General features: G+C 28.2%; 2 protein-coding genes across 3 annotated transcripts; one reads left to right on the top strand and one right to left on the bottom strand.

Moving 5' to 3' along the window:
- Positions 1–38: 38 nt before the first annotated feature.
- LOC130667694 (zinc finger protein OZF-like) lies at positions 39–1857 on the top strand. 2 transcript variants are annotated; one of them, XM_057469477.1, is made up of 2 exons: positions 39–1230; positions 1305–1857. In XM_057469477.1, the coding sequence occupies exons 1-2, from the start codon at positions 39–41 to the stop codon at positions 1337–1339; spliced, it is 1227 nt and encodes a 408-aa protein (XP_057325460.1). In that variant the 3' UTR covers positions 1340–1857. The 2 variants fall into 2 exon arrangements, with proteins under 2 accessions (XP_057325460.1, XP_057325459.1); XM_057469476.1 differs by having other exon boundaries at positions 39–1857.
- An 8482-nt stretch (positions 1858–10339) lies between these two features.
- LOC130667829 (actin-related protein 5) lies at positions 10340–15673 on the bottom strand. Its single transcript, XM_057469683.1, has 7 exons — positions 15436–15673; positions 14600–14914; positions 14237–14517; positions 12439–12657; positions 12066–12367; positions 11815–11995; positions 10340–11287 (listed from the first exon to the last, which is right to left on the bottom strand). The coding sequence occupies exons 1-7, from the start codon at positions 15536–15538 to the stop codon at positions 10664–10666; spliced, it is 2025 nt and encodes a 674-aa protein (XP_057325666.1). The 5' UTR covers positions 15539–15673; the 3' UTR covers positions 10340–10663.
- Between the last annotated feature and the right edge of the window lie 3434 nt (positions 15674–19107).

Genomic DNA, 19107 nt, shown 5'->3' with positions numbered 1-19107 from the left:
AATAATGATAATGATAATGATAATGATTGCAATGTATGATGCAGGTGGATTGGTACGTAGGATATGAGCAGTTTGTCAAGCGCAATCTGACTCTGCTCCCCAATCAACATTTAGTACATCAGCACCACCATCATCACCACCAACTACACCAGCAGCAGCAGCAGCAGCAGCAACCGCCTCAACAACAGCAGCAACAGGGACCCCAGCCTCCGCCACCACCACCACCACCTCCTCCAGCTTCGTCCCAGCAGCAGCACCATCAGCAATCACAGCAGCAGCACCACCAGCAACCTGGCGGTCCACCATCATCAGCTCGCCGTCACGTTATGACATCTATGTTCAATCCACAAGTTAAAAGTGAACCAATGGGATTTTACTCAGTGGCTTCAAGTAGATCAGAGGGCTCAAATTCACTGGTAAATTTGTCTGAGGATCGTGAGGATTTGTCACAAGAAGAGCGAATTCAAGCACAAAATATGCATCAGCAACAGCAACAAAATCAGGGAAATCAAAATACACAGGATGGACCAATGCGTCAATCTAGTAGCCAACAAACTACTAAAGAGGGTAGCAGAGCTAAACCACAGCCGTGCAAGGTCTGTGGCAAAGTATTATCATCGGCCTCATCATATTATGTCCACATGAAATTACATTCTGGTAATAAACCTTATCACTGTACTATTTGTGAGGCGAGTTTCTGCAGAAAACCATATCTTGAAGTGCACATGAGAACTCACACTGGAGAACGTCCATTTCAATGTGAATTATGTCTAAAGAGATTTACACAAAAAAGTAGTCTCAATACACATAAACGTGTGCACACTGGTGAGAGACCATATGCTTGTGATATTTGTCAAAAACGTTTCGCTGTTAAAAGCTACGTAACAGCACACCGTTGGAGTCATGTTGCTGAAAAACCACTGGTTTGTGATCGTTGTTCACTAACATTTACATCTAAAAGCCAATTTGCTATTCATATTCGTACGCATACTGCCAGTACAACGTACGAATGTAATATTTGTGGTCGCACATTTGTACGTGACAGTTATTTGATACGGCATCAGAATCGAGTACACCGAGATATGAGCCAAAATAATTCAAATCATAATCCATCGACTCCACAGAGCAGTGGTGGTGCAACAACACCTGGTACTGGTTTTGAGAGTCCTGTTTGTGATTTACGTTACAGTGAGGGACCATCATCACTTGATGGAATCGGCGGTGGTAAAGGTATATCTGCTGAAATATCAACATTAGTTAAACATAATAGTCTTCATCTTCCGGTACCACTTTTACATCCGCAGACTATCAACTAGTGTTTAAACGGCAGCGTGTCTGAATCCTTGCCGCTAGCGCATCATCATCATCAGCATCACCGTCATCACCAGGAGCATCATCAGCAACACCAGTCACCGGATAATGTAACGACATCTGATTCTATTACTAATTCATCTTTGATTCAGACACCAGCATCGACATCGACATCAACATCATCATCAACAGCAGCAGTAACAGCAACAGCAACACCACTAAGTGTCTACCAAACTTGTATTTCATCCGGCTCATCGGAAACTCCTGAGCCACATCTATATCCTCACTATATTACTTCCACAGAGCCCCCGAACTCACATCATCCGCACCATCATCATTATCATCATCACCATAATAATCAAATTCATCATGGTCATGGTCATATTAATCGTAGTGGTATTCCACCACCAGGAATTCATCCCGCATTATATTTGTACGCTCAGTACACTAATACGACTCCTCCTATTTCTTATCCTGATTACATTCAGCGCAACAATTTAAGCGGCTAATTTATGCTAACAATTAAACTTTTTATTATTATTATTATTGTTATTACCTTAGTAATTATTTATTATTATTATTATTTGAAAAAAAAAAATTCAAAACCGTATACTTAAAAAAAAAATCTGCAATATTATTTTTAAAATAAATTTTATAAAAATGTTTGACTGGTAGCATAAATCGGTATTCCAAATCTCTACACGTTTCCAATCGTATCAGCACTTTTTGCTTTAATACTTTCTTTCAGATTTATACGTATGAAAATATGGATATTTATTATCAATAATAATAATACGATCATCATACATATTTATATTATATTTTTAAAGGAATTTAGTCACTTGAATCTGTGATATAGATAGTAATTATTATCAGCAAGATTTAAAAAAAATGAAAAAAATGAAAGGAAAGAAAAGAAAAAAAAAATATTATAATAATAAAATATTGGTTTAATATTTTCATGTTAACAGACAGACTAATATTTAAATATTATAAAGCAATGTCACGGAGCGGTGTAGTTATTGGATTCGATATGATATAAATAACAACAACAAAAAAAAATATTAATTGTTAACACGACGCAGAAACACTCACTAAAAATCAGTAATAATGATGGTCTCTACTTGGTCTCTACCGACAATACTTGTTAGTATATTTTCTTTTATTAATTAGTTTACTTCTTAGATGATGAGAAAAAGAAATAGATAAATAGTTTGTAACTAGGCTTGTTGATACTCTATTATTATTTAAAATAGAAAGATTTTTTTTTACTTTAGGATTTTTTTAAATTTAAAATAGTTGAGATTGTGGTTTTTTTTATTTTTATTTTCATTTAAAAAAAGATTTACGCGCTCATTTTAAATATTTTTTAAGTGCGCAAATAGTTTTTTAAATATTAATATTTTATTCAAAATTATTTTTGGTTTTAAATTATTTGAATATTCGGTTCAAATTTGAAATTTAATTTTAAATATGTGATAAATTATACGATTTTTAAAAATTATTTACGAATAATTCGAAATCGAAAATTATTTGAAAACTTAAAAATAATTGAAATTTTTTAAAATTCAAATTTTAAATCGAAACGTTACTAATTATTAATTTAAAATTATTGGCGCACTTTTAAAATTTTTTTTATGAGTGTCAATGCAGCAGACGTCAGACAAATTTAAAATTCGAAATAAATAGAGTAAATAATTTTTAAAAAAATGTTTTTAAAAAATGCATTTATTAACTTTTGAATTTTTTAAATGCGCAATTTTTTAAATTTTAATTTATTAAATATTTACTCTATTGATTAGTAATTTTAAATTTGTCTGATGTCTGCTACATTCACACTCATGTTTTTTTGTTCATTTGCTATTAAATAAAAAACTGCTTGATCTTAATTTAAAAAAATAAAAATTCGTGTAAAAAAATATACATATAAATATAAATATATAAAAATAAATTTATCAAGTGGACAAACGATCTACGCGTGTGTAAAATTGAGGGTAATCGTCATGGTTTCTCATGAGCTTTTTTCTTTTTCGTCTCTCAATTTATAAATAAAAAAATCAATACTTCATTGATTGATCTATTGATTAATTATAATTATATTTCTTATAGAGATAATTAATTACTTTAGTTGTAATTAATAATTATTACATGTATAGTTATAACATTTGCAATAAGATTTATCTTCATTTCTTCTGAAATAGCTTACGCTATCAATAACAATATTCATTTCTTTGTATAGTACTTATAATTACATATACATATACATATATATATATATATAAATATTAAGTATATAGATGTTTTTTTTTGTCGTATATTATTAATGTCGATAGAAATGTAAATATAGATAATTACGCTGAGAGGGATGTTGTCAAAAAAATTGAAAAAACAAAAAAAAATGTCTGTGCTTAGTTTTAATTTTTCTAGAGTAATAGAGCCGCTTAATTAATATTAATGTTCTTAAAATATACAAGAATACAAAAAAATTTTTTTTATATTAAAAAAAATAAACTTACAATCATGAAATTAATTTATTAAAATTTTTAAATTAAATGACAGCATAAAAAAATAATTAAGAACATTAATGAATTAATTTTTTGGTTGTACTTATTATCAAAATTAATAATTATTTTATTTATTATTTTTAATTTCTCTTCTGAACAAGCGAGAAGAGCCATGACAATTGCGAGCAAGGATAAAAATAATATTCTATTTATAACAAAAAGTTAAAAATTATAAATCACTTCGATATATATAGAGATAAATTTCAATAATTCTTTGATAAATATTATAATTTTTTTTTTTCAACTAAATATTGTTATATAATTTAATTTTTTTGTTTGTTTGTTTGTAAAATTATTTCGAGCTCGTAAAAAATTCAAACGTTTAAAAATAATTTTTATTTATGAGCCTGAAGTTATCAGACAGTTAATAATTTTCGGATTTTTTTTTATTTTGAAAAAATCGATTACAATAAAAAAAAAAAAAAATGCACATGTAGAAAATTAAAAAAACCACAAATGGAATTTAAAAAAAAAATTTTATTTAAATAATTCATCGTTTTTAAAAATCCAAAAGTTACTAGACGTCAGCTGACTTCAGTATCATTATTATTTTATTTGTCACTTTTATTATTATTTTAATTAAATTTATAATTAACATGAGTATACTTGAGATATAAAATAACATTAATGAGAATCGGTAAAGACTGATTATAACAGACTGTTGTAATTAAAGTAAAATAATTTTCCAAGTTAAGAGTTTAATCAAACGTTTAATAAAACAAATTGTAAATTTACGAATGATAAATTTTATTGGCTAGTCATCGCAATACACTTTTATTTAAAAGTAATTGGGATCTCAGTATACTTGTGTTAATATATATTTTTTTTTTTTTTATAATCTGGTTTAGTTGTTATTAATGTATAAACTTTTATAATCAGATTTATCAAAATAAGAGCTTGGTTTTATAAATCTATCAGTTTACTTCTATAATTTTTTTTTTTATTTTTAATAACAACAAAACCTCCATTTTTTTTTCGAATTAAATACTTGACAGTTTAATTAATGTCTAAATTTTACCACCAGGTCCTTTAGATTACACGCCAAGAAAAAAGATTTTTAAAAAATTTATAGGACCAAAAAAAAAAATTACAAGTTTAAAAATTTTTTTTATTTGAATGAAATATTTGGCAATTTGACGACTAAATTTTAACACCAGGTCCTTTGGATTTCAAACGAAAAAAAAATTTATTGGACCAATTTAAAAAAAAAAGTTTTTTAAAAACTTATTGAAAAAATGTATTGATATATTTATTTATAAGTATGAAAAAAAAGAAAAGATATCAGCCAAGCTGGTTATTTAAAATTTATGTCAATACTTAAAGTTAATTATTATTTATTTTCTATTAATGTTTAACTTGTCATATATTTTAATAATTTAACGTAATTTTATGATACCCATTAAATTGTAAATCAAATTATCCATTTTTCTTTTTCCTTTTTATTAATTATTTCTGTCATAAAAATACGTTAAATTATTTCCATAAAAATAGTCTGCTTATGAAGCAAAAAAAAAAAATGTAAATAATAAATATAATTAAAATTTTTTAGGCAACCATAGAAAATAATCATAGAATATTTCGTTAATTAAGTAAAGTAAAAAAAAAAGAAAAAAAAATGAACAAATTTTAGATAATTTATTACCGCTAAAATTTTTATGTAACAAACGCACTTTAGTCATTAGAAAAAATTTTTTTTTTTCTAATTAACATTAAAAACAACAAAAAATTCTACGATAAAAGAATGTAATTTGTGTTACGTATACACAAAAAAAAAAAAATGAATTGGATAAGAAACGTAAAAAATGGAGATTAATTTAAAATAATTTTTGATAGAGATTAAAGGAATATCGAGCGAGATTCGCATAAAATAAAATTATTTAAAATAAAGTAAACGAAACAAGTTAATAATAAATAATAAGAACATATGATACCTAATAATAACAATAATAATAATAATAATAATAATAATAAACAATGTCTACGTCGCTCGAAATTGCGCCTGTACCATTTTGCTTGATTAGCAGAATACGATGCCATTTATTTTTGTAATACGTTTATGTAGGGATAGTTCTTATTTTTATATAGAGGTTTATTACCGTGCTACCGTAAGTCTTAGAGGCCTGAGTAGGGTAGATCATTAACAATTTAATAAACAATTAGATTATTATACCGCGGAATATGAATCGCCATGGAACTAAATAATTACACCCACACACTAACTCGCTTCTATATAATCTTGTATTTTAAATAAATTATCAAACACTAATTAATAATTAATAAATAAAAATCCTAGTCTATTTTAAAAATAAAAAAAAAACTTTTTTTGACAGTACGACAATAGTGAAGATCATATAGAGGCGAGTGTGTGAAAGTGAATGAGAATTATCGAGTTGGTGGTGCCATTTAATGATAATGAGTCGCGTGCCATGATAACAAAAGTAAATAAATAAAATATATAAACAAATATAAGTAATAATAAATGTACGTGGTCATTATCAGCTCGCGGCATAATTATTACCTGTCATCAGTCGATACGATATATATATTATATATATACATACACATATATTATACGATACCGAAAAAAATCGTTTTTAAAAAAACGAAATTACGCGCCGCTGTGTCGGGTTTTGCGTAAATTTAAAAAATGATTGAATTTATATAATTAATAATTAAATACAATCGACATAAAATATTAAACGAACAAAAATATATATGAATATTGGATATAAACGATGGTAAAATAAAGCATATCATGTGCTGTTTATTATGACGTTTAATCCACCGAAGTAATGAACTCGACAATGAATGAAAAGAAGAAAATAATTTGAAAAATAAAAAAAAATAAATAGTAATTAAAAAAAATGTAGGTAAGCATAGGGTCACGCGATTAATTAATATGTATCTTGATCAATGAAAATGCGTGCAAGTAAATTTTTGTAATAGCAGATAATAATTATAATAATAATAATAATATTAATAAATAACAATAATATTAAATAATTAATAATAAATAAAAAATAAAAAAATAAACGCTTGAATTTAGCTCTCACCGACATATCCTGATTTTAAAAACACATACATACATACATACATTTACGTACATACTGCATACATTAGCGTATAGGGTAAAAATGCGTAATAAAGAAGAAGAAGAGGAAGAAGAAAAAAAGGGATACCCTTTGAAACAGAAAACAATAAACGTAAAATTAAAAATAATTGTACGAAAAATAATTAGAGTTCTATTATATAAATATATATATATATACATATATATATTTATATATATAAATATAATATTAATAATAATAATTAGTACAACTAAGAAGTATGTACTGTAAATAGCTGTCATTTACTTCCCTATGTCCATTATTACGGATTATATAATTAATTATTAATTATATATATATATAAATATATAAATATAAATTGAAAAGAAAAACAACTCATTGTACTGCAAGACATTAACCACTGTTGTAATAATTATCTATTATTAATAATTATTATTTTCATGATTGCTATTATATATATATTTATATATATTAAAAAACATCAAGATTAATGATAATTTATATTTTTTTTAGTGTAAGCGTATTAGTGAAAGTAGACCCTTGCACTGTTCTGTATAAAAAAAAATAATAATTAGATCTGAGTAAAGTACATGGGGAAAAATGGGCTGAAGAAATGGACGAATTTTTATTATGCTGCCGACGAAACTTGAAACCGGAAGTCGAGTCGAAAAATTATTATGCTGCACTGCAGAAAATATTATGATCCTGAAATTGACGATACTGAAATTAGCCGACGTCTGATAACTTTTGGATTTTTTTTAAACCATAAATTTAAAAAAAAATATTTTAGAAAATTGCACTTGTAGTTTTTTTAATTTTTTACGTGTGCATATTTTTTTTTTTTTTTTAAATTTGATTGTTGAAAAAAAATCAGAAAAATTTTCAATTGTCTGCTAATTTATGATACTGAAGTTAGCCGACGTCCAATAGTCTTTGGATTTTTTTTTAAACAATAAATTATAAAAAAAAAAATATTTTGAAAAATTGCACTTATGGTTTTTTAAATTTTCTACATGTGAATTTTTTTAGTTTTTTTTTTTGTAATGTATTTGTTGAAAAAAAAAAATCCGAAAATTTGTAACTGTCTGTTAACTTCAGGATCATGCTAATTTCAGGATCATAAATTGACAGACAATCGACAATTTTCAGATTTTTTTTTTCAACAAATCAATTGCAAAAAAAACAAAAAACTAAAAATATGCACATGTGGAAAATTTTAAAAACTACAGGTGCAATTTTTTCAAATATTTTTTTTTTGTAATTTATCGTTTTGAAAAAGAATTCAAAAATTATTAGACGTCTGCTAACTTCCTCTTTTTAATTGAGAGCAGAATAAAAATTCGTACACTTTTGTCTCAATTTTTCTCTGTGTAAAAAAAATTGGATTCTACCTCATACTCAATGTTACATAAAAAATATAAATGACATTTTTATGTTAAGAAGAAATGAGACAAAATTGCTGATGGCTACGATTGAAATTTTTTTTTATATTTAATACACTAGTGCGTTAATAAAAAAATTATCAAAAAATTTATTGATTGATTAGAGCTTTTGCTTTTGAGCATCAGATCGTAAATCTGCAACGGCCTCAAACTGTGATAATAGATTGAATATTATTTAAATTATAAATTAAGATTCATGTTTTTTTTATTTATTTATTGTATAGATTTTATTAATGATCAGAATTAATTTTTTAGTTTTAAATATTTGAGTATTTGGAATTTTAATTCACACAAAAATAAAAAATAAAATGTTTTTATTTTGTAACTTAATATTTTGTCATTATTATTTATTATTACTATTATTATTATTGTTATTATTATTATTATTATATATTGTGATGTTAGATTAAGACGAAGAATGAATTGAGGTCGTTGTAGTAAAACTGAACGTGAGTGCGAGGGATCACTTTCATAATTATCATTTTTTTTACGCTTTCGTAAAAAATAGAAACTAATAATTAAAAAAAAAATTTTTTTTTCTTTTGCAAAGAAGACGATTGTTTAAATAATTTGAAATAATTGAGAGCAAATAAAGGACGATTATAAAATCATAAGTAAAACTAGACAGAGTCTAGGATATTCTCGCAACAAAAAATATGAAATTTAAATAATGACAATTGTATATTGTGATCGATTAACAAACTACAATGTAGTTTGTTTGTAATGTCATTAATTAACAAAAAAAAAAAAAAAAAAAAAAAAAAATAATGATTGTGTATTAAAGTAGTTACCCATTGACAAACTTAAAAATTATCCATACACTGTAAAAAATTTGCGGAGTGAATCGGAGCGAACGCGGAATTAAATTTACTCCGAAGGGAAGTTTTGAAAAATATTAATTGTAAAAAAATTACTAATACATAGTGAGCTTAGGTCTTTGATATTTAGACATTTATATTGAGTACGTAAATAATTACGATCTCCCTTTCCTTATATTCACGCGAAATGATTTTTAAAAATTATAAGCAGCTGATAATAAAACTTTAACAAATATAATTACACTGAGTCACAAACTGTCGTATGACATATCAACCATACCACGAGATAACATTTCATATTGTACTGAAATATAAAATATTCCCATAAAAAACTATGTCACTATAGCTATTCAATAATTATGATACTGAAATTAGCCGACATCTAATAATTTTTGGATTTTTTAAAAAACGATAAATCATGAAACAAAAAATATTTAAGAAAATTGCACTTGTAGTCTTAAATTTTCTACATGTGCTTATTTTCAGTTTTTTTTTTTCTTCAAATTTAATTGTTCAAAAAAAAGTCAAGAAGTTTTTCATTGTCTGCTAACTTCAGGATCGTCAATAATTTAATATTTTCACTATGTATTATATATAAGAAATTATAAATTATGCAGATAGCGAAATGACATCTTGATGAGTTCTGAATGAGTTCCTATTTATGATTTGGACGTCTCATTAACATCTTAAAGAAGTCTTTAAGAAGTTCTCAAGATGTCGAATGAGCCAGCTAGCGAACTCAGTAAAGTAGACGTCTTTAAAAAGAGTTATCAAAGAGTTATTTTTTCTGACTTCGCAAATAAGACTCCAGTATGAATTTACCATAACGTCTTCAAGGAGCTCCTAATTTTGACTTCATAAAGAAGTTAAAAGAAGAATACATTTAGTCGTCACAAAACTGACGTCTTATTTATGGAGTCTTCAAGAACTCTCAATTAATAGTTCTTAAAAATGACACCTTTAAGAAATCATTATTTCTTGAGAACGCCCTCAAAAAGACCAAGCAAAGCAGTCAATCCGACTTGAATGCTGTCTGGGTAGTGAGTTACTAAAACATTTTATAAATTAAAAACATAAAATTTCAAGTTTAATTTTTATTATCTGAATGAATTATTTATTCAAATAATTATGTTTCTAATTAACAGCTGTTTCTATTAAATATAAATATGTTTAAGTTTAAATATTAAAACTCCGGACCAGAGCGAGTGCGGATTTAACTAAAATCTGCGTCACTCCGCCCATAAAAACTCCAAATTCACTCCGCATGCGTGATTTTTTTTTAAACTCCAGAACTCCGAGTGAATTCGGATTTAAATAAAATCCGTATTCACTCCCGATTTTTTACAGTGTAATAAGTATCCTTATTTAAATTAAAAAAACATTTATTTATTTAATTAAAATATATTTATCTCAATTACGAGATACTTTATACATTTAATTTAGTGAAGAAAAAAAAATTATTCCATCTCAACATCAAGGACTGCATCCTCAACGACCATTTGCTCGGATACAAGAATTGGCTGTACCAGCGGCAACGGATCTGGTGATTTAGTATAAATATTACTCGCTGAGTGTTGTTTCAAATATTCACCACCTTTTTCTTCGTACTCTTGACGTGTTACCAAAAATTCTGGTAGATTTTCATTAGTACCAAAGTCACGTGCGCCATACCAACTGTCAAGACTGGGATTCTTAGCGATATTAATTTTAAAATTTGATTTGAACGGTCTTATTTCTTGCAGTTCACGATTCAGTCGTTCGAGTACACCCGGAAATCTCGCAGTTCCACCGGTTAAAAATACATTGCACACAAGCTGTGATTGTACTTGGGCTGTATAAAGTTTCAATACGAAATCAATTGTCTCAGGGATACCAGCTTCTACTAATCCGATCATTGAGGGCTGAAAAAGTACTTCTGTAGCACGAATACGCTCTAATCCAACGTGTAGTTGATGAGTTTCGCCAGGTATTACGGGTACATTTGAACCCGGACCATCAAACTCAGGATCGTGTTGACGTAAAGCTTCTTCAACTTCCAGAAGACGTTCTTGCTCTAATTCAGAATCCGAATCGCCGCCTTCCTATTAATTATACATAAAAATAAAGTTGTATTTAACAAAGTAATTTTTCTTGCTCCCCTGCCTAAAGTACGGGCTTTCTAGTCGCATTACGCTCCAGAAAATGCCACGTTTGTAGCCTACTGGGCATCGAGTGCACTTATTTTGTATGGCCTGGTCATGTAGCAAATTTACAGATTTTTTAATTACAAGCAAATAATTTAAGAATAAAAAAAATGCACCTACAGGTTTTTAAATTTTTTACATGTGCATTTTTTTAATTTTTCGATCAACAAAAACTTCGACTTCAAATTTACAAAAGTCGGGCGCCCTCCCGCCGATCGTCTTTACTTCAAAATGTTAATTAATTCAACGTACTTCCGGTTGGGAAACAAGAAAAATAGTTTACGACCCCCGGCCAAAAAGCTGAATGCCCTGACGTGATATTAAATCACATCCGCAAGGAAATCCAACTTTCTGGCCTAGTGTCGTAATTTACTATTTCTTAAATATTTATACATCTAAATAAATATGTTTTGTATATAACTAACTCTATTAATAGCTTTGTATACGTCCCAGTCTTCGTCCCTCATTCCGAAATCGTCATCACGTTTTTCTTTTCTTGCTAACTGACTTATTATACGCATTCTTTCTTGCGCTGCTGCTGTTCTTCGCTTAGCCATATCTTGTCTTCGCTGTCGCTTAGCTGACTTTTTATCAATTATTTCTTGTCTGTAAACAAAATAATTAAATTTAAAATAGTAAATTAAATACTATTATTGTTAATTATAATAAATTTTACCGTCTTTTTCTTAGACCAGAAATCCATTCATCGAAATCTGCTTGATTTTTCGGCTGTAAACTGGGTTTTACTTTAGATTTTTGTTCCTCAACAGCAACATTGTCCTCTTGTGAATTAGCAGCAACTATTTTTTGCTTTGTTTTCTCTATTTTAGCCTGTAGATTATTTATCATTTTATTTAACTCGGCTTCGGTTGTAATATTAAATGATTTGATAGCTTCTTCGAATTCTTCAAGCTCGCCTTCTTCTACCAGATCTTTTACTGACAGCAATTGATTCAGCTGTTCCTCGTCTTCAGCAAGCTGTTGATACATTTTTTATTTATTTATTCATTCATTATAAATTATAATCAAAAGTTAATTTTATTATTTACTCTCTCTTCTCGTTTGCGAGCATTCATCTCCATCAACCGACGAGCCAATTCACGTTTACGTTCTTTCTGCTGCTCTGCTGTCAAACCAGGAGTTGTAACTGGTGCTACATATGGTAATTGTATTCTCAATACATTTGCGTCATAATAATCAGGGTCTGCCCATTTTGATATTTCGTCTTGATAATCTAGTGAAATACTTGAATATTCATGTACTATTTCCTATAAAAAAAAAAAAAAAAATTAGGGGTGTGCGAATAAGGTACCCGCGGGTAATAAGGCCTAAGTGACAGAAATAATATTTAAAATAATCGCCTTCGCTAAATAAAAGGCTACTCTAGTAGAAGGGTCTTGCATAGAGATGTTACGAAAAGTTCGTAGAGTTCCGATACCACGTTCCCTGTCTTCTATATTTCATCATCCGTCATATGCTGTCGTAGCGCAGAAGAAATTATAAAAAACAATCTAGTCTTCTGACTCTTAACAAGGATACTGATAATTTTAAGTGCTGTTGAGCAAAGCGATCTAGTCTTCTGACTCTTAAAAAGTATTGTTGCTAAATTTAAGTGATGATTCATCTCTAATAGCAATTTTATTAAGTATAGTTTAACTATTACAGTTTGTTTAACCCGTAGGCCTTATTACCCTACCGTAATAAAATAAGGCCTATTCGTATGGTTTTTGTAAAAGTTTAATTTTTTGTGTGTTTATGGTAAAACTTATCATTACTTCATTATATTTTATGGCTAATGTATTGAAATAAAGACTAATGATACATTTTGATAATTAAATGCAATATTTTCGAATCTATTCAAAATCTCCCTTAGCTAGGCCTTATTACCCACTGGTACCTTAGTTCGAACTTACAAATTATTCGTATCGAATCGAATAATTCAAATTCTTCATAATTTTTCGAATTATTCATCAATTTTTGAATTATTCGTAAATTTTCGAATAATTCAAAACTTTCCGAATTATTTTTAAATTCTCGAATTATTAGAAAATTTACGAATAATTATAATTCCAAAATTTTATTTTTAACGACTTAAAATTGTAATGTTTTTTCTAATAATTCAAATTTGTGTCGGAGGTAAATAGAACACAGACACGAGTCTCCAAAAAAATTATTATCAGTTACTTTAAAAACTAAGCTCTCTATTAAATAAAAGTGGAATATTTGAAAGCTGATCAGAATTTTCTCTCTTTGAATCGAGTAATTTGAAAAGTTACCAAAAATTCAAAAACTTCCAGACAGTTCTAAAATTGACCAATAATTCTATAAGTTACGATATATTTGAAAATTCAAATTATTCGACTCGATTCGAACCCTATTCACGTACCCCTAAAAAAATAGATATATATTATTTATATGAGAGGCCGTATTTAAATTACGTAACAATTTAAAGGACAGGGAAGAGAGAACTAATTTGAAACCAACAACTTTCCTTTTTTTGAAAATTTACAATTTCCATATCAGGAAGTTAAAATTCGCCTAGAGCTAAAAATAATTTATTTTAATAATAAAACTTTATCTCTTCCAATCCACTATGGATTTCTATTACAGTTGTCTATTAGTCATTAATATTGAAAGCAAGTTAAACAAAATCTGAAATTTCCAATAAAAAAAATTACGCACAATATCGGAGCTAAGGTTTGGAGGTGGGGGTAATATTTCGATAGATCTATTACATAAAGAGAGTGGAGATCAAATAGTGATCCTAAATGAGTTACGTAATTTAAGTACAGTCCCTTAATTACTCTAATAATAATTTTTAATTAACCTGAGTCTATTAGAACTCACTTCAGATCGACTAGGAGTAATAGCATTAACATGAACTGGATACTTCAGTTGCAGTAATCTGTGCATATATGAAATAACATGAAAACCACCGACATTTATTCTCCTAGAATTGACAGCATCAACTTTACCACCAATAATAGGGATTATATGTGTCGTATGGTACCCAATACTGACAATAAGTCCATAAGGAGGACAATTATTGTGTTGATAAGAAAAAAGACAATCGACACCGTAAGCTATTGATGGAACGCTGTAGCATTCAAACAGCAGTTCTGCCATGACTATTAAAAAAAAAGACAACAGTTAGGAATTAATATTAGTATTGATATTGATATTGATATTGATATTGAAGAAAACAATTACGATTTCTTGAGTAATTGGGATTTAGATATGCTTCAGTCAAAATAATTGGATGATTAACGCAGCCTTCAGTATCTATACCCATATGAGTAAAAGTGTAGTCGAATATTTGTTCCTGAGCTTCGAAATGTGTTACTACATTACGGTCAAATTGGGTTTTTAATTGAAAACGTACTGATTCAATGTTTGTTATGTCGTTGCCGACTTGTACTTCTCCATCTTTTTTACCTCGTTCTTTTCGAGGTTTGGCTATTAAATTTTTGAATACTAATTGGGGCTCTTTCTCTGTTGCCCAACCCACTCTACAATTATATGATCCTGAAAAAATAATAGAAATAATAATAATACACAAAAGAAAATTATGAGCGCGAATGTACCAGACATCAGACAATTTTAAAATTATAAATAAATAAAGTAAATAATTAAAAAAATAAAATTCATAAAAAATGCAATTATCAATTTTTTCAATGCGCATTTTTTAAAAATTTTATTTTATCAATTATTTACTCTATTTATTAGTAATTTCAAATTTGTCTAATGTCTGGTACATTCACACTCATGAGAAAATTATTAAATTTTTTATAAAATTTATATAACTTGAAATTAATAAGAAGAAATTTCAAGGATTTTTTGTCTGTTGCTGTCAGTTAAAATTTTTTCAAATTTTATGCCGCATTGTGAATGACAGAATAAAACCAAAGAAAAAAAAAGTAAATGATAACAATAAATTAGGGGCCTAAGAAAAACATTAAGATATAAATCATGTATATAAATTTTATGAGTAAACATATTTTAGGGTAAAAAATGAATAATTAGACATATGATAAAAATAAAATTACCATTATCAATAACTAATGGTACTGATTGATTTTTAATTTTATCTGGATATGCATGTATGATATCTTGAATTGTTTTTACATCTTTCAGTTCTACAATATCCATTGTTTAAATACTATTTTTGTTTAAACAATAAAAATAAATTTTTTGGTAATTGTTTCTATTCATGGAGACTAGAGAATATTGTTCATAGTTTTTGTTGTTTATTTATTTATAAGTAAACTGACAACTTTTAAGGTTAGTAGAATAACAAGTTTAAAAAATATTTGTGGCGGTACTTGCATGTTTTGTTGTAGGCGACACATTCTGTCGCCATTTCATTTTGATTTACGATTTAAAAATTTTCCCCATTTCTAATAAGTCATTTTTCGAATATTTAAATTTACCGCGTAAGTAATAAGAATAATTAATCTAATTAATATAATTATCGACACAAATAAATTTTAGTAAAGTTGTTAAATTTCGATTTTTAATTTTCGCGCCAAATTGGCGCTACTGGGCGTTGCTGTATTCAACGTTCAAATTTTTGCTAAAGTGGGGGTGGGAGAATGAATTGCAAGTGTATTAACTGACGGTCCAATAGCGGCAGTCAGTATCATCGACAATGGCAGTAGTAGTCCAGATTTTTCTTACGTTTAAATTGAAACACAGTATTGCAGTTAATTCGCGGAATTATTAATAAAATTTATTGCTCGTAGTCATTGTTTATTTAAAATGTGCAGTGTTTGTAAAATTTAAATTGTGCAAAGTGTCTGTGGTGTAATTACGTGTTGAGTGTTTAGTGCTAGTGTAAAATGTTGCTGATGGCTGATGCTGATACCTTCCTAGTTCCTGAGCAAAATCATCTGGCATCGTCTGGTGGGAAATAGCAGTTAAGTGAAGTTTTTTAGCTGCAATGCACTTGGAGAATTTAAATTAAATTTCCAAGTGTATTAGGACACCCTTCTGCATATTATTTCCCCACCAAGGTTTGTTCAAACATTTAAGTGTTTTTTTTTAATTTTTTAAATATTTTTCAATCATATTCTGCCGCCATTTTCTTTTGACGTACGATTTCAAATTTTTCTCCAATTTCTAACAATTCGTTTTTCGAATATTTAAATTTAACGCACGAATAATTAAAATAATTAACGGATTGTTAATGAAAAATAAAAAATTTATATCATATTTTATAGTCAAATTAATATAATTATTGACACAAATAAATTTTCATGAAATTATTAAATTTCAATATCACATTAAATGAAGTACAAATCAAAATAAAAAATTTAAATTGATATAACACTCACACTCCAATAGTAAAATGTTATATTTGAAAAAAAATCTAGTTAATAGAGGATGAAAAAAACAATTAGTATTGACAAACTCTTTAAAAATATTATGATATTCATATATTTTAAAGTATATTTTTTCACATATAAAGTTTTTTCATGCGGGATAGGATGTCTAAAAAATTTTGTGAGATTGAAATCTCACAATGTGTAGTGGACATCAACACAACGCTGTGCTGGTCCTTCAGTTGTAGCTACACTTCTACCCGGCTGTGAAAATAGTGATATATGCCTGGTGGCGAAGAGTAAGGTAAAAAACTTTTATATATACTCTACAACTATGAGAAGGAGTATTTGCGAGAAAACTAAAATTTTCTGCCACCTAGTGGTAGTGCCTAACAAATTTATCATTTTTCAATTTCCGATTACATTCCGAAATTCGGATTTTTAAATCAATATTAAAAATTTATTTCAAATGTAAAATAAAAAATGATAAATTATTTGCACATTTTTTAATGATAAAAAATGAAAAATAGTATTTCTTGTTGAAAAATAATTTATTTTTATTTTTAATTATTAAAGTGAGTATGTAACGATAATAATAAACATGCGCATATTTTTTATTAATGAGAATAAAAAATGAATAAGCATGTTGTTTTTTTATTTGAATATAAAAAAATATTATTATCAACAAGAAAATGAAAAAAAAAAAAAAAATGTTGCAGCCTGGATTCGAACCAGGAATTCTTGGAAGGCAGCCCTTAGGGGGAAACATGCGTCCTTAACTTAAGTTCTAGTCTCACTAAGGCCCACAGGTTCGATCCACAATCCCTCTCACCACCATATCACTGTTTTCACAGCCAGGTGGATCAAAGGATTGCTTCTCTCCCCTGTGACACAGACAATTGATCACAAGAGGGCTAGACCCCCAGGAAAACTGTCCAAGCGCGTTACCAATTTCGCCACTGCGACCACAGGTGAAAATTCGTTGTTTTAACTAGTTGATAACGCACCCTGTACTATGCTTGTATTTCATTTAGACGGCTGAGAATTAAAGGCCGTTTGTTTGAAACTCCCGCTTTAAACAGTTCGATTAATTGATCCATCAGAGATCCGAACGAAACATATATTTATCACATATCCACCATATATATTTTTACATATTTTTAACAATATATAGCTTTTCCATGCGGAATAATTCTTAGAGTAGGCATACTTGTAGCTGCCTCAAGGCTTTTTGTTTCGACCAACCTTTTGAGTACAAATTTTTGAGATCCAAATTAAATTTTTCAAATTTAAAAAAAAATACGAAAACTTAATATGTTTGAATAAGAGTTTGATAAAAGAGGGCACCTTAAATGCTTTGTATCATCTGGGGGTTCGATAGCGGCAGTCAGTATCATCGACAATGGCAGTAGTAGTCCAGATTTTTCTTTACGTTTGAATTGAAAGACAGTATTGCAGAGTTAATTCGGGGAATTATCCATTCAATTTATTGCTCATAGTCATTGTTTAATTAAAATGTGCAGTGTTTGTAAAATTTATGTTGTGCAAAGTGTCTGTGGTGTCGTTAAGTGTTGAGTGTTCAGTGCTAGTGTAAAGTGGTGTGAATTGTTGATGCTGATACCTTCCAAGTTCCTGAGCAAAATCACCTGGCATCGTCTGGTGGGAAATAGCAGTTAAGTGACGTTTTTTTAGCTGCAATGCACTTGGAGAATTGAAATTAAATTTCTAAGTGTATTAGGACACCCTTCTGCATATTATTTCCCCGCCAAGGTTTGTTCAAACACTCAAGTGTTTTTTTTTTAATTTTTTAAATATTTTTCTGTCATATTCTGCCGCCATTTTATTTTGACGTACGATTTTTAGTTTTCTCCAATTTCTAATAATTTAATTTTTAAATATTTAAATTATAAATCGCAGCGCATTTCGGAGTGCAGCAATTATCTGACAAGTAACTTTTTAAGTCAAATTGAATTCAAGTTACAGACAATCTACTTACTGTCAATTTAACTTTTTGCTCTCAAACTTTTGCTGTTAAGTTGACTTCAGATTTTGACCGTAGCTTGAAGTTAACTTGCGGTCAAAGTGGCTATCACGGATATAAAATATATCGAAACTCAGGACTTGTCACCGTCCAAGAAAATAAATTTAAAATACAAAGAAAATCCATAGAAAATCTAGAGAAACTCAGCCCAGACAGCATTCTAGTCGGAATGACTGCTTTACTGTTTTTTTGAAGGCGTCTTCAAGAAGTCATAATGACTTCTCAAAGGTGTCATTTTTAAGAACTCTTAATTAAGAGTTCTTGACGACTCCATAAATAAGACGTCAGTTTTGTGACGTCTAAATGTATTCTTCTTTTAATTTCTTTATGAAGTCGAAATTAGGAGCTCCTTAAAG

This window comes from Microplitis mediator, chromosome 5 (genome assembly GCF_029852145.1).
Source record: "Microplitis mediator isolate UGA2020A chromosome 5, iyMicMedi2.1, whole genome shotgun sequence".
Taxonomy (NCBI): Eukaryota; Metazoa; Arthropoda; class Insecta; order Hymenoptera; family Braconidae; genus Microplitis; species Microplitis mediator.
The sequence above is the reverse complement of the archived record's forward strand: the minus strand, read 5'-3'. Positions and strand labels throughout refer to the sequence as shown.

Bases quoted from the DNA above. Each gene is read 5' to 3' on its own strand.
- LOC130667829 (XM_057469683.1), bottom strand. From the start codon at position 15,538: ATGGATATTGTAGAACTGAAAGATGTAAAAACAATTCAAGATATCATA. The intron at 14,915-15,435 runs GTAATTTTATTT...TTATTTTTTCAG, and splicing joins ACCATTAGTTATTGATAATG to GATCATATAATTGTAGAGTG. The intron at 12,368-12,438 runs GTAAATAATAAA...ATGTATCAACAG, and splicing joins CTCGCAAACGAGAAGAGAGA to CTTGCTGAAGACGAGGAACA.
- LOC130667694 (XM_057469476.1), top strand. From the start codon at position 39: ATGCAGGTGGATTGGTACGTAGGATATGAGCAGTTTGTCAAGCGCAAT.